The sequence below is a fragment of the Archocentrus centrarchus genome, chromosome 12 (assembly GCF_007364275.1).
Source record: "Archocentrus centrarchus isolate MPI-CPG fArcCen1 chromosome 12, fArcCen1, whole genome shotgun sequence".
Classification (NCBI taxonomy): Eukaryota; Metazoa; Chordata; class Actinopteri; order Cichliformes; family Cichlidae; genus Archocentrus; species Archocentrus centrarchus.
Genome location: NC_044357.1, coordinates 11,921,241 through 11,945,153, shown reverse-complemented (window position 1 = coordinate 11,945,153; position 23,913 = coordinate 11,921,241). Strand labels below are relative to the sequence as shown.

At 41.8% G+C, this 23,913-nt stretch overlaps 3 protein-coding genes across 4 annotated transcripts; 1 reads left to right on the top strand and 2 right to left on the bottom strand.

Moving 5' to 3' along the window:
- Positions 1 to 337: 337 nt before the first annotated feature.
- On the bottom strand, positions 338 to 4,155 carry LOC115789157 (ADP-ribosylation factor-like protein 3). The gene is made up of 6 exons (XM_030742416.1): positions 4,048 to 4,155; positions 2,843 to 2,986; positions 2,625 to 2,741; positions 2,492 to 2,542; positions 2,057 to 2,242; positions 338 to 625 (listed from the first exon to the last, which is right to left on the bottom strand). Exons 1-6 carry the CDS (start codon positions 4,048 to 4,050, stop codon positions 575 to 577), a joined length of 552 nt encoding a protein of 183 aa, XP_030598276.1. The 5' UTR covers positions 4,051 to 4,155; the 3' UTR covers positions 338 to 574.
- A 1,155-nt stretch (positions 4,156 to 5,310) lies between these two features.
- Positions 5,311 to 11,054, top strand: wbp1 (WW domain binding protein 1). Its single transcript, XM_030742746.1, has 4 exons — positions 5,311 to 5,551; positions 6,724 to 6,826; positions 7,673 to 7,840; positions 9,096 to 11,054. The coding sequence occupies exons 1-4, from the start codon at positions 5,489 to 5,491 to the stop codon at positions 9,614 to 9,616; spliced, it is 855 nt and encodes a 284-aa protein (XP_030598606.1). The 5' UTR covers positions 5,311 to 5,488; the 3' UTR covers positions 9,617 to 11,054.
- A 4,522-nt stretch (positions 11,055 to 15,576) lies between these two features.
- lman2la (lectin, mannose-binding 2-like a) lies at positions 15,577 to 23,668 on the bottom strand. 2 transcript variants are annotated; one of them, XM_030742606.1, is made up of 9 exons: positions 23,460 to 23,668; positions 23,011 to 23,129; positions 20,758 to 20,875; positions 20,575 to 20,657; positions 20,428 to 20,460; positions 19,957 to 20,118; positions 19,667 to 19,781; positions 17,076 to 17,201; positions 15,577 to 16,992 (listed from the first exon to the last, which is right to left on the bottom strand). In XM_030742606.1, the coding sequence occupies exons 1-9, from the start codon at positions 23,659 to 23,661 to the stop codon at positions 16,850 to 16,852; spliced, it is 1,101 nt and encodes a 366-aa protein (XP_030598466.1). In that variant the 5' UTR covers positions 23,662 to 23,668; the 3' UTR covers positions 15,577 to 16,849. The 2 variants fall into 2 exon arrangements, with proteins under 2 accessions (XP_030598466.1, XP_030598467.1); XM_030742607.1 differs by lacking the exon at positions 20,428 to 20,460.
- Positions 23,669 to 23,913: the final 245 nt, after the last annotated feature.

The following is a 23,913-nucleotide window of genomic DNA, read 5'->3' as shown; positions in this document are numbered from 1 at the left end:
AAAACTTTATACCTTGTATACCTTACAGCTTATTTTAGCCCCCCCACCCCACCCACCTAACACACACACACACACACACACACACACACACACACACACACACACACACACACACACACACACACACATACTGGACCCCCAACTTTAAGGCCCTTCAATGGCTTTGTCATTGACAGAAAAAAGGGATGCAATAATTTGGCATTAGACTGCAATAGACAACACCAGCACCATATCGCCCTCTAGCTTTGACTGAAGAGACTTACAGCTTTACAAAACCTACAGTATCTTAATGAATCCACCACACGAAACACTGAATGCTTATTTTAAAAAAAAATCATTGTCCATAAAACACAATTTAATTACAAAAAATGTGCACAGTTTAAATAAAACATTCTATTTACAGTATATACATGTCAAGATATGTAATATGGGGTTAGGTTAGCAAGTGCTGGATAGCTGTATTGAGAGTGACTTATTATTATGATGCCACATAAGGACAAAAAGACAAAAGTGTCTTAAAAAAAATACCACATTATCTTGCCTCCTTGTCCTGAACATAGAACACTGTAATTTTTCATGGCTTCTTCCGAAACTTTATATTTCTGCAAACCCAGGTCATCCCATCCTGGAAATAAATAAATAAACAAGATTATTAAAATCTGATGTGGAAAAGTAGAAAGGTGAAACTGATGTGGACCTAGAAAGCATTCAAAAGTTATCTCCAACTGCATGATTTGATGCTGTTTGATCATATTCTCCAGGCACCTGTGGTAATTTATTTCTGCATTTAACATCATAACTTACAAGGACTCATCATCTGTGCTACTGATTACTATTAGCCACTAAAATTATGTGCTTTTCTAGTCTTACTGACCATCCTAAGTACTTCAGACTACAAGCCATATTTTTAAACATACATTCATACAGCACTTTATTCTATACACTTTAAGCACTTTATCTACCTCACATACTATAGCTGGGCAATTCAGAAAACACTTAACCTAACATGCATGTGTTAGGCATGACGAACACATGAGGAAGCCCAAGCAGGCACAGGGAGGGGATACAGACTCCACATGGAACCACTTCACCACCGTCCCACCCGATTAGATATGAAATCAAGGCAAAGCACTGATGTGCAATGTGCAGACTGGCAGTAGCAAACTGTTTTAATGCGTGTGATGGCGATAAAGCAGCTAAGCTTCTTTAGTCTTTAGAAAGATGACATCATTGGCCCAACCAGATCAGAAATCTCCTGCTGCATAACAGTAATTTAAAAATCTTGAAAAATCTACTTCTGCTGCTTCTTTTCCCACTTTTCTCTGTTTGGATTTTACTTGAATCCAGTACACTCTTTGGATTCCTTCATTAGCTGATGCAGAGCTCATCCAAATGACGGTGGAGAGGAGGTGTTATCCATCATGGATAATCCAGACCACCCTCTGCAGCGGAACACATTCTCAAACATATGTTTCAGCTCCACTGCCACAAGACAGCACAGATATAGGAATTTTTTTCTACCTCATGCCTGGATTAATTTGTTAGATTTTGCTTATCAAACTCTTTATTATATTATATTTAGACTTCTATTCACTGAGCTCTTTTATTTTATTCCGCATTTTTTAATTTAATTGTGCTCCTTTTGTGTAATTTTGCTGCACTGAGTTATTCATTTAACGGAGCTACTCTGTTTATTTAAGCTATTTTTTTCTAGCATGTGTTTAAAGATTTAGGCTACTGTAACACAGTAGTTTCCCAAAGTCTGGGATAACTCATCTTGACCTAATTTACTTAAACAAAACTAGAACAGCCCTGGCCTGTTTGTTAAGACCAGTACAAGTAAAAAATGAGCAAATATTTGCCAAGATGCTGTCAGTATGTTAATTTTAATGTAACAAACTGTGCATGACAGACAAGAAATCATCTTCCAGATGTCATCACGGTGTAAATCTGAGTAAAGCAGTCAATCCCAGTGTTCTCCGTGTTCTGAAACTGCCCGCAGCTACCCTCGCTGTGTGTGCGTGCTGCGTTTGTAGACTTCACGTGCCGTATTTACCTGAATTCCCTCAGCGGTGAGCGCTGAGCAGGCCTGCACCTGCCACATACGATCCCGGATTGTGTGCAGATGGAGACTTTCTGCCAGCTCTGACGCTGGAGCGGCTGTCATCAGGTCCTGCTTGTTGGCAAAGATTAGCAGCGGCACGGCGGCAAGCTTTTCCTCCTCAAGCAATTCGGCTAGCTCCTGTAACACGGCACAATTACTAACACTTGATATAACTGTGTTTGACAACAGCAAAACACTGAGACATGTTGAGAATTGATGCAGCATCATCATCATCATCATCCTAATCATCCACGATCAGCTTTTAATTCCAACAGCTGCTGAATTAGCGGCCCCATAATGAAAATATGTTCTAACCTTTAAAGCATTTATATATCAAAATATGACTACTGCACCTCTTTAAAATGCAAATTTACTTATAAAGCCTACCAGACTTGTCTCTTCAAATCGTTTCCTATCTGAGCTGTCAATCACATAGATCTGCAAACAATAACAAATAATACCAATTAACAAACATATCAGAACATGAAAATAAAACATGATATTATGAGTATGTACGTACCAGCACATCTGTGTTCTCAAAATAATTCCTCCAGTAAGGTCGGATCTTACGCTGACCTCCAATGTCCCAAACGTTCAGCTTGAAGCCAGAAGACTGCACACTCTTGATATTAAAGCCCTTAAGAAAGGCATTGTAGATGCTTAATATTTGCAGCAAGTGAATTCAGAGGCTCTAAAAATGACATGGGTCTGCATGTGAGAGAGTGTACATATTTGTACTTGTGTGGGGGTGATGTGGCTGACATCTTCGGCTGCCAGCTGTTTTAGCAGAGTGGTCTTGCCGGCATTGTCCAATCCTAACAGCAGTAAGCGCACCTCCTGTTCTGGAGACTGCTTTAGCCGCCGAAGAATGGACAACAGCCCCTGCAGGTGGAGCAGAGCGCATATTAGAGGTGATTAGCCTTAAGGGGACAGCAGCTTATGAGATGTCATAACACTGGGAAACCAGCAAGCCTTTTCTTGTTTTCCCAGAGTCATGACCTAAGTTTTATCAGATAAAGCCTGAGTAAGCTGCTGGACCCCACCATTTATTTATTTTTAGCATGCACCAGTTATTATACACCAGCCTGCTGGCAGAGACTGTCAGAGTATGCACAGCATGTTACATCCTCAGAACATGGCTAGAATCATCTAGAGTGTGGGGATTTAGCTGCAGTGACCTATAAATGTACCAGTCCAAAAGCTGTCTTTAGCCAGCTGAGGTTTGTGAGTGGCTTCTGTCCAGAGGAGGGAAGGAAAGGCTTTGGCTCATGCTATTTATCTTGCTGAACATACTGTTAAGGACACGGCGTTCACTACACTGCACCTGCAATACCTATCTGTACAAAATCAGCTGCCAGGAGACAAAGAAATTTAAATAGCACCTTTAAAAAAACTATACCACCATACTTTTCCTGTTTTTTTTTAATAGTTTATTTTATTTTTGTTTTCCTCTCCATCTCCTTTACATGTGCTTTACCTCCACTAAAAAGCCCTCTTTAGCTCCCATTTTGAACCACATAAACAAATCTCAACAAAGTTCTCACTACGTGCCCTAAGCTCTTTGCCCTACAATATGAAGTACCTTAAAATCACAGCTATTCTGAATTGGGGCTACACAAGTTCAAATGAATTGGGTTGAAAATTAAACTGTCCAAAAAAAAAATAAAAAATCTGAGTCGCACCAGGCACTGAAGATTCAATTTCAGGAATAACATGGCAATCTGAGTTACCAATATTACACACTGCCCGCAGTATTAAGCTAAAGATGGCACGACACATCTTTTTTTGTCTTCAAGCTAATGTTAACCAGCTTGTAGCCAACAGTTTCCAGCAGCACACACATCTAGAAACAACAATTACCTAAACATAAAATAAAGAATATAAAATAAACTCCTCCTTTTCCCCTACACAAACCAAACCCGCTGTGAATCATTATAACTCACCATGTTTTCCTCGGCTAGTTTTGTGGCCCTCGCTCAGGCTCTGAGTGGATTAACGTCCGTTCTGTCCGTGCGTGCTTCTTGGCCTCTCAACCAAGCCGTAAGGTTCTGTTGCCAGGGAAACGGTGACGTCAGCGTAAACAACGTGAGGGGGGCCTGCAGCTCGACCATGGGGCACGAGATGTTAAAAAAAAAAAAAAAAAGGTTAAAAAATAAAAATAATTTTCTCCAGAATACATAGTTTAATAATTTTTCTCTTGTTCTTCACTTCAGTGCTGATTTTGACTGGAGTGTTCATAAACAATTAAAATATTTATATTATTTTATCATTTTGTGGCAGTTTCAAAACGATGGAGTGCAAGCTCATAATGCATAAATTACAGGATTATAAATATATCATAACAGATACACAGAAAAATAGGGAGGAGTGAGAGTTACAGATACATCAGATAAAGACATTACATTTTTTTTTTTTTTTTTACAAATATCAGTGGTTTTAAAGCCTTCTTGTTATTGGAAGATTACATAAAGTTCATTTTTTTCTCTCACAAAAACAGGGACATGTGGCTTCTTATTTGAGAACTTATACTTTATCTCATCAAACTGATGAGGAAAAAAGTCAATACTACCAAATAAGACGTTTTGTTTTTTGTTACAGATGAAAGCAATGTCTTTCCATAACACCCGCGTGAAAGTACAGGACTAAAATAAATGGGATCAAGTCTCTATTATAATCCCTGTTGCAATTTGTAGGAAGATTTTTACTGAATAAAATCTATTAATTAATTAAAATGAAATCTCCTTCACTTTGGAAAAAAAAATTAAGTCAGTGTCCTTAACAAAGTTACCATCAGTATTATGGGAGGTAGTCCTAAGAAATGAATAGGTGCAAATTAAAATTACTTTACGGTATTTCCCTGTCCTTTTAAGTACTTCTTTGTTTTCCACTTTTGAAGTGAAATTATTAATTTTTTTTTAGCTCCAAGTGTTGCTTGGGGGGGGGGGGGGGGGGGGGGGGGGGCGTTAAAATCCCAGTGTTTAAAATTGATAAACAGTTAATGGGGCGAATTGCTGCTCCCAGCGATATTATCTTGTGACTGAAGAGTAATCATAAAATAATTTAGAGCAACAAAACTGTACTGTTTGCTTGCAAGAGGTCATTTTCCGCTGTGAACTCGGAGCCCGCATCTGTGCAGTCATATGCTTTTTCTTGTACCGTGACGGGCTTTTTTCCGCACACGCAGCGCCATCTGCTGGTCAGCCGTGCGCACAGCGTCGCCTCGGTACCGCTGCTGTGTCTCCGTCGGGGAGCAACAAAAACATGTCCGAGTGCGGGAGGCTGAACCGTTACTAGCTACGGCCGCCTGCTGCCACCGCAACAAGTCGTCGTTTGGACGGGCTGCTGTATGATTCCCGTCGTGTCAACGGCCGACAACCCAGAAAGATGCCACAGAAAGCACTGGGATCCATTGTTGGTCTTCTTTGCACCGGGACCTATCTGGCGCAGGTAAGCCGCCGCTCGAGCTCGCGGGGATCGGTGGATGCTTCCAGGCGAGACCGCTGCTCGCGGGCTGGGTGGAAGGCCTTCTTCCGTCGATCCTCTTTGTCTCCTCCACAAAGGAAACTGGGCACGGCTCGCTACTGTATACCGGGGATGACGTCAGTTAGCAAAAGTTTTCGATAATATTTCGACAGTAAATTTGATTTCAGGTTGTGGAGGAGCTGGGGGAGCTCCTGAGAGGTGTTTTATTGTGTCTGTTTCACAATTTGAGTCGAGGGTGGCGAGATTAACGTTAGCCGCTGCTAACTGATACCCGGCAAATGGACGTATTTATTCATAGTTGTTGATTTAGCAGCATAGACGGGGCAGCCAGCCAGCCGCAGTTTGAGCTCGGCTTCCCTTACAGAGTCCATCCATCCATCTTCTACCGCTTGTCCAATTCAGGGTTGCTATTCTAAATTTCGACAACGATAACGATAAACTCGGTTAAGCTTTTAAGCTGTTTATAATGAATATAAGCGGAAGAGAATGGATGGATATTTATTAACAAATAATTTACGGCCCAGTGCATGATAGCCCAATGTTATTATTATATTACTGTTTGCCATTGAAAATGAAAATGAAATTAGACATAGCCAGTCAGCCCTTCCCTGAGGGAGATTATATTTCCTTGTGTTTTTTGTGTTTTGATGCGCACTGCTTTTGCAGATCTTTCAAACTTGTCTTGTTTCTTCACGATTTGCTGTTTTTCCTTTATGTATCAGCTTTTCTTTTTTTCCCTTATTGTGTATGTTTTGGATTTATTTGATGTTGCACTTCGTAACTTTAAGGAAAAGTGCCAAATAAATAATGTATATTGTTATTATTTTATTACTACCACTGTATCTGCTGCCCTTACCATGGCATTCCGAATAAAGTGTGTGTGTGTGTGTGTGTGTGTGTGTGTGTGTGTGTTGGGGGGGGGGGGGGGGGGTATTTAAGTAGAGTGCATTTTAACTGTCTAAATATAGGTGACACTCAGGACAGAAAATTGGCATGGAAATGTGACTATGAGTCAGGTTAAACAGATCCTTGAGATAGGTTAGAGCTTCAAGAGTTTGCTGTGTATTTTTTTGTTAACTTGTGTAATTGCATCTTGACTCAGGCATTCACTTTGTTTACCTTTGTGTGTATTTAAGGGAAAGGAGTTCTGTTTTGGGGTAAACAATGAGCAGTACCGCTGTGAGATGGGGTACTGCTGTGGTGAGACAGAGTGCTGCACTTACTACTATGAACTCTGGTGTAAGTACAGTTGCTTTTTTTATTATTATTTTTCCCTCAAGCCTTCACCCAGATACATAAACTGTGTGTTTGTATGCATTAATATCTCTTGTATTCTTTTCTTTCTTCTTTTTGTTTTTTGTACATTTAGTTCTTTAGACTCTGGTTAACTTTTCAAGTTAGCTTTACTTTCACTTTTAAATGTAGTTCCTTGTTGAATTATGAAAATGCACCTATGTGAACGGAGAAGTAAAAATGTTGTCCTGGTTTATTTTAAGGGCAGGAAAATGATGTTTTATGTTAATGGGTGCTTTAGTTCTGCTTGATATTGCTTAACTATGGCATTGTTTAGAATCAGGCAGTTTGTGAGATCAGTTATCTATAGTGATGATGATGAAGATTGCATTAGACTTCTTTATACTGCAGGAATTTTGCATATCTTCTAGGGTGTGATGCAGCTTTGTGCATGTTCTGCCAGCAGGAACCACACACGTAGGATCTCTTTCAGGTCCATTTTCAGGGAAACTTAAGTACTCACTTTTGGTAGGTCCCTCTGAGCATGCCCTAGAAACATCTAGGCAGAGCTCAGTGCTAACTGCTTAAATTCAGAGAAGACAGTTGCCCTCTTGATTTTTTTTTTTCTCTTTTACTCTCTGTGTGTTCTCAAACACCACCATCAACAATGACCAATTTTCCACAATGTAGTTGAAGCTGTTGCAAAATTATTACGCCACCTCTGAAGTCCCACACTGCAGCAAAGACACAAAGGCTGATAAGGGAGCTATTCCTGTAAATGTTCGTGTCACGTGTGTGTGCCTCATTTTTCCTTGTTGGAGGAATGACTTCTGAATTTGTCCTCTCTCCTAGGGTTCTGGTTAGTATGGACCTTGATCATCATGCTCAGTTGCTGCTGTGCTTATCGACACCGGAGGGTTAAAATGCGTCTTCAGCAGGAGCAGCGCCAGCGTGAGATCAGCCTCATGGCCTACCAAGGAGCCTCCAGCTCTTTTATTTCACCTCCACCTCTCAATTTAAGTGGGTAGTTTTTCAGTTTTCATCGTGGTGCTGAACATAGTCCCCAAGTTTTCTACTGCTTTGCAATCCAATGTTTTTTTCTTTTTAATCATGCAATGCTATGTGCAAGTGCAGTGTCTTCTGAAAACCTGTGACTGGTGTTAATTGCATCCTGAGTACAGATTAGGAGCTACAAACAGGATTGAAATGGTGTAAACATAAAGGCCTAGCTCATCTCTTCTGGAGCAAATTTCTGTAGCACCTCCTTTGGGATACTTGTGTTCTCTCAGACCTGCTGAAAGATTTAGTTTCAGCTGAGTTTGCTTCGAGTTCTTCCTGATTCAGGCCTGAGCTGCAGCATGGTATTTAGCTAATCTCAGAGTCATGGCTAGTCTACCCGACAGGCAAATTAGGGCTAGCTATAAACAGGCTTCATATTTGCAGCTTGTATGCACACTGTCATTCCTTGGGCACTGCTAAAAGCTTCTGTCTATATGTAAAGGTTAGGCCATTAAACTCCACTCTCTTTACCACAAAGGTCCAGTACCATGCCCATGTTTCAGCAGCACATCTTGGAATCTTTATCCCTCAAACATAATACTCAGTGTTCTCCCCTCCTCCTAACAGATTAAGCTGCTGCCTTTATCTCACAGTCATGATCTTTGAATTGGAGAAGGTGATCATAATGGTAATCTTGTAATACTGCAGATGACTTAAATATGGATCAAAGATCATGGTCTGAAGTTGGCCGAGTGATACCAGACGGTGGAGATACCACCCTAATGTCAGTGATCACTGGACCTTGGCTTGAATGTGATATGTCCACAGATATCACAAATAGGATTTGGATACGGTGTACACTTAATAGAAGCCCACTCAGAACATGCTTGACTCAATATCAAGAATGTGAACACAACTCTTAACCATGCACATACTTAGACAGTGACTCACTCACACAGGGACCCTGGCAACAGGTACTCTAGTTGCTTTTCACTTCAAATCGGTGTTAACATGATAAGAAGCTATTTCTGTATAGATTCATAGATTCTGGGATCCACATTTATATAAGTTGCAACCCTTACAGAAAAGGAGTCAGACTCAGGGTGCTTTCAGGGTCATTAGGTTTGATCCAGTCAACAGTTTGATGGATGACATATTAAGTGTTTTAGCTAGTTTTTCCTGATAAGTTTATGATTATCAGCTAACCCATTAAATTGAAGTTAGTTGATTATGGTGATGGTTGAAAGCTGAAACTTCTATATTTGATGACTTTCAGGGTTTTGGAATGACTGCAAGCTTCCTGACTATGAGGAGGTAGTAGGCCATCCCCCGACACCTCCTCCACCTTACTCTGAAAACCCTCCTGAGTCGACTCCTGAGGTCGTTCCACAAGTGAACCAGCCAGACACTTCTTCTGTGCCACAACCGCTTGCTGAGGCTGAGCCGAGGGTGGACAGTCAGGCCTCCAGTTCATCGGCAGACCAGGAGGCGGTGTCGCTCCCGATCCAAGTACAGTGTCCGGCAGAGGAGAATGTAGAGGCGGCAGAGGAGGACGAGGAGCTTGTGACTCGGCGCCGGCATGTGACCGGCGACTCAGGGATTGAGGTGTGCGTTTGCCAGCTGGATGTGGATGAAGGCTCAGGGCTCGAGGAGGAAAGCGATGAGGAGCAGCGTATGTGTAAGGTCGCCGGGAGGGACTGCTGCTCCGGCCCCCAGCAGCAAACCTTAAGACAGAAGGAGCACCCCTCGGAGCTGCCTAGCCAGAATAGCACCAGCAATGGAGACCACATGGTGTGATCCACAGCGTAATTAACCAGCCAACCAGTGCAGCTTCATCATCACCACAGGGGACAGTCTGTGTTTTAATTCTTTAAACTAACACTTAGACAAGACGTCAAGATGATGATGATGATGATAACTAATCCTTAATGGCTCCTGATTAGGAAAGATAATTATAATGTGTGGACAAATTTTTTTTTTCTTTACTTTTCTTGTTGTGGAGCCAGCAAGCATGTTTTGTTGCTCCATTTGGTTTTTATTTAGTACTAACCATGAGAAAGTAATTGGGTAATTAGAAGACAGCATTTGATTGTGATTGAAGCCAGAATTGACGTCGTTCTCTCCTCCAGCTCTGCTGTCATATTTCAGTCCTTGGTCAAAACATTTCCAGCCATCTTTCCCGTTTGACATTTTACCTCCAGCGGGGCGGTCATTCGGGAGCATACCAACACGGTCAACAACATTTCTCTCGTAGCTGCTGCTACAGCTAAGCAGAGGAAGGAAAAACAAACCCTTTGAAATGGTTAAATGAGACTGGATGAAATCGACAAGCGATTATTTTTAATTTTCCCCAAAGCTGTGTGGGTGAAAGACTGCGAGCGCTGTGAAATCTAGGGCACAGCTGCATAGTGATGTCACCTCTGAGGTCATGATAACCAGCATCTGGTGTGAAGTCTTTGAGACTCGAGTAAGGAAGGCTGTACATTCACTCAAGGGAGTGCAGAGAGTTTAGTTTAATCTTAGGTGACTGAATGGCATATGAGCCCCTTTTGGGAAACTTTCTTGTTACTGTTGGTGTGGCCTCCTCGGCTGTGTTACCAGCAGTCAGCATGACATATGGGATATTCAGCATTTCAGTGGTATATGGATTGTGTGCATGTAACCTCCTCACTCTGGTTTCAGACTGCATTAAATCCATAGTAATGATGCCACCAAACGTATTAATTAATAAAAAGCCTTGCGGTGGCTCTATATTACCATGTTGTTATGTCCGAATGAATTTGTTGCCCAGTATATAGTCTGGATGTTCCTATTAATGAATGCGGATTTCATTTCGTAACCAGCTGTGCTTCAGTAAAATGCCACAGGTGTCACTTTTAATTGCAACAAAGCCCCAAACAGGGGCCGCTTGAGTGCATAGTAGTAGTAGTAGTAGTAGTAGTAGTAGTGCTTGGGTGTTTCAGTGCAGTAGGGAAACGTTGAGATGTGTGCGTGTTTCTTTCAAAGTGCTGTATTGCTTGGTTGAAAAGACTGCAGTGAGGTTACTATTAAAAGCACTGGTGTTTTGCATGAGGCATGGTTTATATGTGTTTAAATTTGAGCTAATTTGTATCCCGGGAGGAGACACAGATCCCTTTAGGGTTTGTGTCAGGAAGGGGGCCTGGCATTAAAAAAAAAATCTGCCAAATCAAACTTGTGGAGCTACCCGCTGACCCCTTGTGAATAAGGGAGCGGCCGAAAGTAGTTTTTTTTTTTTTTTTTTTTTTTTTTTTTTTTTTAGTGTTTTCTAGTGCTTGTGCTACTTGCTTTGCTTATCATTTTGTAACAATATTAGTGGGCTACAGAGACTGCGCAAGTCTGAGCCCTGATGTCAGGGTAAAGAAAGGGACTGAGGTTTAACATTAGATGTCTGGATCTAATATTATTGTGTTGTTTTGGCTATGTGAGCCATGCCGTGCTAGTAGCTAGTTAGCTTAGGCTGCCTGTGCTCTCTATCTGGCCCCTGTAACTCTTGGCAGTGTGAGGGATTTGCAGTGGTATTTTCCATTGGCAGCAGAGGGCCGGTGCATTTGCAGGTTGAAATGGATGCAGGCTGTCCTCTGCAGTCAGTTCAGTGTTGGCACAGAGACACAATCTATTGTGACTGAATGCATACTCTTCAACATTGCATGCTGCTTGGCCAACACACCATGCAGTTCGTGTTCAAAACATAGCAGTCAAACCCGGTTATAGTCAGATGTAGAAATTCTTGTCTGTGCAAGATGAGCAGTAACTGATAAATCAGTAAATATTTCATTGGAAATTTGTTTGGAACAGTGGTGAATAACTCTTCATCTGCTCTGATACCTTGTACCCAAATGGACACAGTGTAACTCAGGTTGGTCAATCTGCTTCGCACATGCACTCACCAAGTCCTGCTTCCAATTGGCCTTTATCACCAGAGTAAACTTCATGGTGCAGTACTCTCTGTTCTAGTTTATTTCACCAAGGGTAACAATAGTTCAAATGCAGACGGCCAACTTCACAAACTTCACATGTGTTTTGATTTTCTTTTAAATACCATAGAGTTAGAAGACATTTCCATCTGGCAAAGTGGGGAACAAAAGCTAGCATTTCATGCTTGCTGGATATATTTATTCGGCTAAATTACTTTGCACGCCTCTTTATTTACAGCACTGAATGAACTCTGGCAAGGACACATTTGAACTGAGCATTGTTGGCCTCTTAACAGGACATGATGCTGAGTTCTGTGCAAAAATATGGAATTTTAGGCAGTTTTGTGGTCCGTGAAATGGTTTCATTTTTCCTTCAGCTAGCAGCGGTTTGTTCTGGTTGTGGCTGTGCGTGCTACAGAACTTGCTGTTGTGGCTGCAGTAAAGGAAAACAAGTGGGCCTCTGCATTGGGCGTGTCAGTGTAAAATGAAAATATCTGAATGCACAGCTGCCTGGGATTTCATATCCATTAAACAGGCCTATCTAAACATGCTGCTATGCAGTTTTACAGGATTAGCTAAAGGTTTGCAGCCTTTGTGATGTGTGGTTGAGCCGGTGCTTAAACATGAAGCCATACTAACATGACAATGACCTTTTCAGAGGAGTAGTTAAACTGTGAGCATGGCTGCACACCCATTAGCGTATGTAATAATAGACTTTTTTTTTTTTTTGCCAACACACCTCAAGCTGCCTTGCTGCATTTCTAGAGAGCAAATGTCTTGATTAAGGAGCTGCACAATATAAATTATAACCTCTGGGTGCAGAAGCAGATGTGATTCTGCCTTATTAAAAGTACATTAGTCATTTTTTTTTATGGTAACATTTGTGTTGTTTGAAGCATGGTTGCTTTAGAGCAGAGGAGCGCTTTTGTATCGATAGAAAATAGCATTTCTGGGAAAGTGCGCTTGTGTTGTGAGAAAAGGATGTGGTGAATAAACATTTAAAAGCCACAAGTTTTAAACTGTCACATGTTCTGTACAGCTTTGTTACTGAGGGGTGGTTGTAGTGACTTTAAAATCTGTGTGTCTAGTTAGTTGTGGCGCTGACAGTATGTTCAGACCACATAGTTTGTGCTCGGTCTTGTTTTTTTTATTCCCATTGAGCTGGATGTCAGTTTAGTTAGTAAAATATACTCACTTGAAAGCATGAGAAGAGTAGAAAATGTTCTTGTTGGTAAACCTTGTTTTTTTTTTTTTTTCTTTGTTTTTTTGCTGCTAAGGTGCATCTTTGCTTATTTGTATACATATTTAGGGTAATAACAATATGGGGCAGGTGGGTGGTGGGGGTGGGGAATGAGGAAGGGGATAGGGGTTCCTTTTGTGCATGAGTGAACTGGAGGTCCATGGTTTTCCCATTGCCAAACAACTGCTATGCCTCCCTGGTTTTCACTTGTTTACTGAGAGTAAGGGCTATATCAGTCATGTTGACAGACATCCATCCATTTCATTTAGCGATTCACCTGTTGTGCGCTGTTCTTTACAAGCCACAGTTGCCGAGATCCACTACCAGAACATGGTTAGAAATGAGTAATGTGATCATTCTTAGGATTTGGCTGTCTCTTGATGTTGTGGTGGAGCTCATATTTATCTAATAGCTGATTGTATATGACCATGTATGTTTGTTTTATAGGCTTTAACTTTTGCCTTCTTGTTTTGTCAACCTCAACAGAGATCCGTGATGCAACATAACCGACCAATCCCCACTTCCCCCTTTCCCGAATGCACTTAAAAAAATTTTTAAGAACCTTTTCTAAGTAGCGGCCTGTTTTGCTCCGTTGGCTCTTTGGAGGCTGCGACTCCACCTTTCACCAGGCTGTGTCTTGGTAACAGAAAGTGTAGCCAACACTGTAGCTGTTTTTGTTTTTTTCAGCTGCACGCAGACCCCCCTCAGTAACAAAAGGGCACAGCCACCGGTGCAGAACTTGTCGACAGAGTAAACTACCAAAGCCTTCGCTGTTCACGCTTCACGGCTCGTCACTGTTTCATACTCTCAGGGTTATCTTTAACAAGCAGTGCTATAGTTTTAAATTAACACATTTTTTTTGACCACTCCCCCTCCGAGTCTCATAACGCCAAAGCAGTTGTTTCAAGATTGTTATCGTTTTGATATTATGTGTGCATCACGCATCTCTGTGCAATTTACTCATCTAGGCTATGCAAAAACATAAACTTACTGTTATATGCTGCGACACCCCCACCCCCACCCGTCTCTCTGTCGTTTGTCTGTGGACACCAGTACAAGCAATATAACTCTCAGTACTTGTGGCACCGCACTATACTGTAATCTACTTCGGTTGGTCTGTGTTTATCTGTTTGTTTAAGAAAAACTTTTTAAAAATTGTAATGCTACTACAGTAATATGGGCAGTGTGTATGCTGAAGTATCTATTGAGGGGCTTGAGTTTAAATGCCGTTCTAGTTTATACATGTATATCATTCCCCCACCTTCTTTTTGGCTTTTTTTCTCTGCCTCCTTAAACCACTAACACTTCTGCTCCAGACTTATGGTTACAACACATTGTTCGGTTGTATATGCTGAAAGAAAGGGTTGATTATATTGTTGTTGTTGTTATTGTTATTATTATTTGGTCTGTTTGACACTTTTCTGTCCCCCTGCTTTTGTTTCCATCTTCATGAAATTGCAGGCTAAATATTAAACCATTGCCTTTAATCCTCAGTTAATACAGCACCACCGTTTTATATATATCATACATATGAAAGACCTCAACATGGAACACAGTCAGCTTGCATCATACCAGCCATTATTAGTGATACTTTGCTGAGCCCTCAACACTGTAGTGAAAGAAAAACGAATTCTTATGAGTGTGATTGTGTCCATCAAATCTGTGAACTGTACTATTTTTTTCTCAACTGTAAATTATACCAAACAGATGGAGGCACACATTTTTGACCTATGTGGACTTTTTTTTTTTTTTTTTTGCCAAAATGAGAAACATCCACTTTTGAGGGGGAAGGCATCTACAAAAAGCAACTTGACTCTTTCTACATTGTTTTCCTAATAACTTAAAACAACAACAAAAAAAGGACAAAATGAGAAATGTAGAAAAAAATAGTAATCAAGCACTGACTGACAGATAAAAATGCTTTGGTTTTGTAAGAAGTCTGCTGTGTACTCTTTGGGTCATCATTTGTATTTTATTTTTTTAATAAAACAAACATTGGCGCTCTGCTGATCGACGTAACTTTGTCCTTTTTACAGAATGCCGTTTGCTCGAGACGAATCGAACCTCAAACACTTTGGGGGTGGGGTGGGGGGGCGGGGAGTTGCCCTGTCTTGTGCCGAGATATTGATTTGGAGGATGATCACATGGTTGAGTTATAAACACATGAGCCATTTAGCCTAAATTATTGATGGTTCTGTCATATTGTGCCCCACCACAGGGCTGCTATACTATACTAGAACAAGAGAACATGCTTATTTTAACCAAATAATTTGTATAAGGGTGGTGTGTGTGTTAGTGAGTGCGCTAATCCTTGACCTCACTCTCATCCTGACTGACCCTCTGGCAGTATCTTAGTGTCATCAATGGTTTGTTGAATTCCTTAACTTTTGAGTCTTCACTTGCCTGGCTGCCTGTAGCCTAAACCGTGCTCTTGTCTGTCTTCCATCTGTTTTTCTTCATTTATTTAGATCACTTAAAAAGTTTACAAATGCATAATTTTATGTTCATGAATAAAATTAATTAAAACAAGTACAGGGGGAAAAAACCCTTCCGGACATCACAGCAAGATAAAACCTGCTAAATTTATTTTGATTTCTATGTCGCTGCATGAATACATGAGGCACAGTTTTTATACAAAAAAAAAACATAAATAAGGTAGGGTGTTGAATAAAGTGGTTACAGAAACATATGAACTTACTATTGAACATATGACTCCTGCGAGGCGGCCTGAGGCCAAATCAGTATGCATGTTGGGTTCAAGAGCAGGTATGACATTCAAGGGGGGAAAAAAAACAGGTGTTTTTTATATGTAACAAAAGAAACACAAAGAGGTCAATTTAGTTTACAATGTGCAAAAAAATAAATCAAAAAAGGGGTCACAAGCTAGTGTACTCCTAGTGCTGGTGCCAAGCCTGAATAAAAGGGTGGTGTCAGGAAGGGCATCCAGCATGTAATCTGTGCCAATAAAAGTAGTGAAAATAAAGAGAAAAAATGTCTCTCTAAAAAATGTGCACACAGATGAAGGTAAAAGGTATGAAATATACTGTAAATAAACATTTTGAAAAAATACACCTGATGTAAAATTATATAGTGATTGAAATAAAACATTTCCCTGAAACACACAAATTGTTGCCACCAGCACATGCAGCACAGAACGCATAAAAAGCCCACTCATAATATTAACAAAGAGCATCGGTATCAGAGAAAGTTCATTAAAATAACTTGCACAGGGGCCATGCATCCTAAAGCAACAGTAAGACTATCGAGCACATTATACAGTATAGTGTACACTGAGAGGCTTTTCTAATGCAAAGAAGTGTAGAGATAGCAATGTGGAGATGGATCCGTGGGTTTTACTAATATTTGGTTGGTTTGCACTGCAGGTGGTCGATCATTTGCAAGCAGAACACATCAGATACTTAAATAGATTTCTCAAAGCTGTAAAATCAACATCAAGTGAACTGAAAACCAATAATAAAAAAAAAAAAAAAACAATCCTCCAAATCCAACTAACAGTACCAAAAACACAAAATATAGCTGCTCATAAGAAGTCAGTGAAGATACTGCACATCTGGTTTTGCAACAGGTACAGAGGTGGAGATGGTAAGGCCGAGTTGGTGTGCGTCAGCCAGGGGTTGAGGACAAAGTGTGAAGATCCTCCTACTGGTTCATGGCTACTGATGGCAAAGTTGGGTGTATGGCTTTTCCGTAGCAGTCCACTTCCTGTCAAACTACATTGTATTGTCCTCAGGATAAAAAAAACCCCGCCGGCTGACAGCAGCGTCTCATTTTCAGTGCAGCTGGGTCCGCGGACCATGGTAGCTATTACAATCACCGTCTGCTTTGTTGTTTTCCTCAGTAGAAGCGTTTGCGTCTGTTCTCGCTCCAGTGGCTGTAGACCACCAGGCCGATGACGATGAGGAAGATGCAACCCAGCATGGAGAAGAGCACGGTGAAGAAAATGGCTATTCCGCTCATCCCCTCTTCACGCTGACCCACTGAAAGAGAGAGAGGGCCGCGAGTGAAAAGCAAATCCTCTGATGGTCACTCCACTAAATAATGCGTGAATGTATTATCTCACATCTGATGAGCTCCATGTTGTCAACACTGGGTATGGTTATTACATCTTCCTCCTCCTCCTCCTCTTCCTTTTTGCTCCGCAACACCGTCAGTTGGTAGAGTTTCATGGAAATTATATCATGGTTATCTATTAATTGAGAATCAGTAAATGGAAATGTAAAAAAGAAAGTTATACAAAAGCACAGAGATTAGAAGCTACTGTGTGCTTCTAGGAGTTTTGCGCTGTAATTCTTCATAGAGCATAAATACAAGTATTACTTCAGACAGACAGCTCACAGGAAGCTGATATTGTGAGTCAAATATAAACCCATTATATTCACGACTAAACCGCTGATTTAAATGTTGAAATCCCAGCTCGCAGCACAAAATATTCACAGCCTTGAGGCGGTAATCTAGAGTTTTGATATCTAGGTAGAGTGTCCTGTTACACAAAAGGCCAGATTGCAACAATAACAAACACCATCTATTTTTGCTTTCTGATGGACTGTGCACAGTTCTTTTTAAACACTAATGTCTGCACTGATTTAGATTTCTTAGTCCCGTTTTTACTCCAATTCTGCAAAATATGCAGATATACTTGTCTCTATGAGAGTGAGGTCCTTTGATGGGACCTGTGCTCACAGACCAGTACTGTGCAGCTCGAGTGGCATTTTGCCAAAGAACACCAAAACTGGCAGGTCCGGCACTAGACCCTCCACTATCGTCACAGATTATGCATCATGTAGTCTGATTCTGACAGTTTGGTCAGAAACCTGCACATGAGTAGCCCACTGGACGTCATTTTGCAGAGCTCTTGTAAGCACTCCTACTGTTCCTCCTCACACAAAGGAGCAGATATCAGTACTGCTGCAGCCCTGACCAGCTTATGCAGTGGCCCATTTCCTGGTATCTCCTCCAAACTCTTGAGACTGTGCTGGGAGACACAGCAAACCTTCTTGGAATGGGATGTATTGATGTGCCATCTTGGCGGAGCTAGACCACCAGTGCAACCTGTCTACTTAGACTTCAGTTTATGCAGCCTAACTGGACAGATCAATGTCCCTGAAGTTTAACTGACTTGGTGTTATACTGTGATTATCAAGTGTTCCCCTTAATTTTTGGAGAAGTGTCTTTTCACATTAAATCTTCTTCTTTCAGGTTCTCCCTTTATGGTTAACCACAGCAAATGATCTGCCTTCATCTCACCCTACCCCTAGCATCCCCCTCTGTCACGCCAACCCTCTCCATCTCCTCCTTCACTACATACCATCCTCTTTGGTCTTCTTCTTTTCCTCCTGCCTGGCAGTTCCATCTTTAACATCCTTTGTCCAATATATCCACCATCCCTCCTCTGCACATGTCCAAACCATCTCAGCCTTGACTCTCAAACTTTATCTTCAGCTCTGCCACCTGTCTTTCTGTCAGCCTCCAAAACCAAGCAGCAGAGCAGGTCTCAGCACCATCTTGTAAACCTTCTCTTTCACTCTTGCTGCTATCCTTCTGTCACCCTGACACTCATCTCCACCCTGCCTGCACCCTCTTCTTCATCTTTCTTGTCCATTGTCCTTTGCTTTGGATGGTTAATCCCAGGTATTTAAACTCAACCACCTTCACTACCTCTGCTTCCTGTAGCTTCACTGTTAAACCTGTCTTCTTCTTATTCACACATATGCATTTTGTCTTGTCTTTCATTCCTCTTCTCTCCAGAGCATACACCTCCACCTCTCCAGGCTCTCTTCCACCTGCTCCCGACTCTCACTGCAGATCACTATGTCGTTTGCAAACATCACAGTCTAAGGAGACTCCCGCCTGACCTCATCTTTCATCCTGCCCATCACCACTGCAAACAAAAAGGGGCTCAGAGCAAATTCTTTATTTAAGCCCACTCCCACTTTGCACCCATCTGTTACTCCTACCTCACCACTGTCTCAGTATCCTCATACAAGTCCTGCACCACCCTCACAAACTTCTCTGCAACACACGCAGTACCACAGTTCCTCTCTTGGCACCCTACAATAAGCTATCTCTAGATGCACAAAAACAGAGTGCAGCTCCTTCTGACCTTCTCTGTACTTCTCCATCAACACTCTCAAAACAAACATTGCATCTGTAGTGCTCTTTTTTGGCATTAAGCCATACATTAATGAATTCCTCTTCCTGTATTTACCCCATTACTCTTGTAGTGTTGCTGTAGTTTTGACATGTGTTTTACTGGGTTTCTGTCTCTGTTTTGACTTTATTATTCTCAGGGGATCTCTGGTACCCTCTGTATTTTCTTATTGTATATTGTATATTGTATATACTGGTGCCTGTTCCCCTGACTCTGTTTTTCCTCTGTTTTGTACCAGCTTAAATAAAGGCTTGTTTTCACTACATTCCATTGTTTCTGCATCTTGGGGTTGGCTCAACACCACACATGACTTCTAAAGTACACAACAGCTTTAAAAGAAGTTGCCTTGTACTCAAATTATTTTGAAGCAACTGATGATAAATAATGCATACAGATAAAGAGTATGCTAATCACTGTTATGTGCAACAGTCTGTGGTGGGTTTATGAAGACAAAGCTAAAAATAATCCAAGTAGTGTTTGAAGTGCAACAGCCACCTGTTTACCTGAGAGATCTCCAGTGATCGCTGAAGCTCCAAAATAATAGCCTTGTGGCAGCCGCACCCCAGGTAGGTCCAGGCAGTCCCTCCATTCATGCTGCCCATCGATATCTATCATCACCTGGTCAACAAATTTTCATTTACTTCTTAGGTTCACTAGTAGAAATGACTTTATATTGTAATTCATCATATTTTATATGATAGAATTAGCTACTTTTTCCTGGGTACCAAAGGGATTCAACCACTGTTTTTATCTGAGGTGCCTAAAGACTGAGATCAAACTGCACGCTTCTCACCGTGAGCCTGCGGCGGACGTATCGGATGAAGAGGAAGGTATCGTGCTTGAGGTTGCGCACCATAGCGTTGCAGCCGCCCAGCTCTGTGGGCCGGCCATCCAGCTCGTGGTCATAGCTGATGCTGCCATTCCCCACCATTGCCAGGACGAAGGGGAAGATCCTCTTGTGGTCAGAAGGAGGAAAGGAGAGAGAACGGGATCAAAGCTTGACTGAAATTAGCCTCTCATCACTTCCTGTGATGGGCCACCACAATCATGCAAAGGGATTTTAACGTGCACTGACTCTTTCATGTATGCCCACTTCCTATTATTTGATTGTTTTGTGTAATTTTAGAACATTTTATTAATCCAAGCATGACCCAGCTGTAACCACAGAAAACGTCACAGACAGTGTTGCTTCAAAGGGTTAAATGAGAGTGGAGGCTGAATTATACACAGAGGGTCGGGGTCAGATGTTACAAACACCGGTTACCTGTGTGCGAGGCGTGTATCTCTTCTTCTGCGCCTGTATCCAAATGGGTGCACAAAAGAGGACAAATACAGCCCCTTTACACAAATTTGCACTCACGCATTAAGCCTACTTTGCTTCCACACTATAAGCAGAACTACAGCAGCGTACCTCTAAGTGTTTCTCCTCATTAGGATATGTGTCCACAAAAACTCCCAAGCCAGTGAAATTGTCCATATTTCCAAAAACAGGACCTGGAAAAGGACGCCAAGACAGAGTGCTAGTTAACATATAAACACTGGTTTTATAGTTTAGCACTATGGTTAGGTTTAAATGGCATGCTGTTGTGCTTACCTTTCTGCATGCGTTCCTTAGTATACCAAATGGCCAGCCCATCACCATTCAGGTTCTTCTTTCCTTGCCCATGAATTTTAAAGTGCACCTGCAGCTCCCAGTCCTTAAGATGGCAAGGCTAAAACACAACAAGTCCAATAAGCTACGGAAATAAACATATAAGAGAAGTCTTTGGTAGGATTAGTTTTATTCCACAGTCTGGTTTCCTTTTGAGTACGTAAGGTTTCACTAAATTTGATATTAGAGCTTTATTAGGTGTCACTGAGGTGACTGCATGGATACAGCTAAAGGATGGGTTAAGGTCAAGAGGAAACACAAATGAAAACAGAAAGAGACTTCATTATAGTATTCAGTCCACTAAGATCAAGGTAGAGACACTATTTTGCCAAATCAATCACTTCCATGACCACAGGTGTATAAAACCAAGCACCTAGGCGTGCAGACTGCTTCTACAAACATTTGTGAAAGAATGGGTGGCTCTCAGGAACTCAGTGAATTCCAGCATGGTGCTGTGATAGGATGCCACCTGTGCAAGAAGTCCAGTTGTGAAGTTTCCTGGCTATTAAATAAGTGGAAGCGATTGGGAACGACAGGAACTCAGCCACAAAGTGGTAGCCCAGGTAAAATCACAGAGCGGGGTCAGCGGATGTTGAGGCACATAGTGCGAAGAGGTTGCCAACTTTCTGCAGAGTCAATCATTACAGACCTCCAAACTTCATGTGGCCTTCAGATTGGCTCAAGAACCGTGCGTAGAAAGCTTCATGGAATGGGTTTCCATGGCCGAGCAGCTGCATCCAAGCCTTACATCAATAAGTGCAATGCAAAGTGTCAGATGCAGTGGAGTAAAGCACGCTGCCACTGGACTCTACAGCAGTGAAGATGAATCACACTTATTCGTCTTGGGATCCGATGGATGAGTCTGGGTTTGGCCGGAGCCAGGAGAATGGTAGTTGTCTGACTGCATTGTGCCAAGTGTAAACTTTGGTGGAGGAGGTGTGTGGTTGTTTTTCAGGAGTTGGGCTTGGCCTCTTAGTTCCAGTGAAAGGAACGCTTAATGCTTCAGCATACCAAGGCAATTTGGACAATTTCATGCTCCCAATTTTGTGGGAACAGTTTGGGGTTCCAACATGACTGCACACCAGTGCACAAAGCAGGTCCATGAAGACGTGGATGAGAGAGTTTGGTGTGGAAGAACTTGACTGGCCTGCACAGAGTCCTGACCTCAACCTGACAGAACACCTTTGGGATGAATTAAGAGCAAAGACTGCCAGCCAGGGCTTCTCACCCAACATCAGTGTCTGACCTCACATATGTGCTTCTGGAAGAAGAATTCCCATAAAGACACTCCTAAACCTTGTTGAACGCTTTCCCAGAAGAGTTGAAGCTGTTATAGCTGGAAAGGGTTGGCTGATATCATATCAAACCCTATGGATTAAGAATAGGATACCATTCAAATTTGTATGCATGTGAAGGCAGACGAGTGAATACTTCTGGCAATATAGTGCATATGAGGTTTTCACCCAATCATAGTTGTGAGCAGCAGACGATGAGGGAGTTTGTTTTGCCAGTGTGAGATAAAATCAGCAATAAAAACCGATTATGATGGACAAGCAGTCTGGCTTTGGTTGAAAGCAATAACCAGTGGCTGAAACTTCCTCCTGAACCCCATCTAATCAAGTCTTAAAATCAACTATCACTATCATAATGTGGCTGAACATAAGGATGTCTAAAGCACATTTCTAAAGATCAGAACAGTTCCTAAGTAAAACAACTTAAAGTGCATCTGAAATTGGTGAGGTGCATCAAAAAGTGAGCCTTGCCCCCCCAAAGTCATGCTGTGTTAATCCCCCAGTTCATGTCCATGTACAGCAGCTCTTATCTGGGTCAAACATGCATATATGTAAAATAACTATATGTCTGTCAATTGTAGTGGAAAACTTTAATGTTTCTTGCAGCAATGAACGTGAAAGCAAAATTTGAACTTTACTTTAGCGAGGGTGAAAATATTAACACGAGGGTGCACTGTCAGCTTTTGCACACAAGTAGGACCAAGCCTGCCAAAGAAATCTGTTGCAATGTTACAAGATTGATAAAAATGTAACAAATGTTACAGTTTTCAAACCATTTTATAGCTAAAACACTTCATCAGTTAATCAAGCAAATAATCAGCTGTTATTTTTGTTAGCTGAGGCCCCAGTAGACACAAGACATCAGTGCTCATGGTGTATTACACTGGGTGAAGCCTTTACTCACAATGCGGCTCCATATTGCCCCCTGTCTGCTCTGCATGTCAGGTGTGAGGCGCACCTGCTCGGTGGTTACCATGGCATCACCCATCAGCTCCCAGTGGGAGGAGCCTGAGGAGCCCACACCTGAGAAAACAAATAGCACCGTCAGTATGACAAAAGCTTACAATGCAACACAGCTCACTGATGTCAAAGATGCTCTGCTTTGTGTCTGTGTGGTAGGGAAAAAAAAGGAGACAAACACATGAAGGGGAATCAAGCACAAAAACATGAATATGCCACTTTAACAGTGGAGCAGGCACGGCTACGCTATAATAGCATGAGATGCATGAGAAAAGATTTTGATCGCATCTTAGAAAAAGCAGCTTGTGCATGCGTGAGATCTGATCAGTAAGTGCGGTATTCTGGAAACATCTGTCCTCGCCCCTCTGTCTGCGCCCCCTGTACCACAGGTACCTTGGTAAGGCTTGGAAAGGGAATGCTCCCGCTTCAGGAACTCTTCCATCTCGTGGTCATCGTCGGCAAAACACCGGTTTAGAGTAAAAAGGAAGAAAACGACAGTCCAGTATAATTTAAAAGGCATTTTCTTCCCTCGGCATGTAAAGCGGACCAGTAATTTGGAGTCGCTGTGGTGACTGCTGCCGCTGGTGGCGGCCATCGTTGGTCAAAACTCAGCCCACTAAATCGTCATCTTCCTTCCCATTGGGCCACTGGGTTGCATGGCTCCTCGCCATTGCTCAGTTTGACTGTCAATCAAAAGGAATGCCTTTTACTGGCTATTCTACACGGTTGTTTAAAATAATTAACGGGCCCATATATTGTGAAAATAGAAATTATTCTAATCCTCGCATTAACACAAACCCCTCGCACATTAAGTGGAGTGTGCAGGGGGTCATGTCAACGTGTCTTT

Coding starts and splice junctions, on each gene's coding strand:
- LOC115789157 (XM_030742416.1), bottom strand. Junction 2,742..2,842: donor GCCACATCACCCCCACACAA/GTACAAATATGT, acceptor GCCTTTCTTAAG/GGCTTTAATATCAAGAGTGT. Junction 2,543..2,624: donor TTGAGAACACAGATGTGCTG/GTACGTACATAC, acceptor TATTGTTTGCAG/ATCTATGTGATTGACAGCTC.
- wbp1 (XM_030742746.1), top strand. CDS start 5,489: ATGCCACAGAAAGCACTGGGATCCATTGTTGGTCTTCTTTGCACCGGG. Junction 5,552..6,723: donor CCGGGACCTATCTGGCGCAG/GTAAGCCGCCGC, acceptor TGTGTATTTAAG/GGAAAGGAGTTCTGTTTTGG. Junction 6,827..7,672: donor TTACTACTATGAACTCTGGT/GTAAGTACAGTT, acceptor CCTCTCTCCTAG/GGTTCTGGTTAGTATGGACC.
- lman2la (XM_030742606.1), bottom strand. CDS start 23,661: ATGGCCGCCACCAGCGGCAGCAGTCACCACAGCGACTCCAAATTACTG. Junction 17,202..19,666: donor GATCACTGGAGATCTCTCAG/GTAAACAGGTGG, acceptor CTCAATTAATAG/ATAACCATGATATAATTTCC. Junction 16,993..17,075: donor CAACATGGAGCTCATCAGAT/GTGAGATAATAC, acceptor TCTCTCTTTCAG/TGGGTCAGCGTGAAGAGGGG.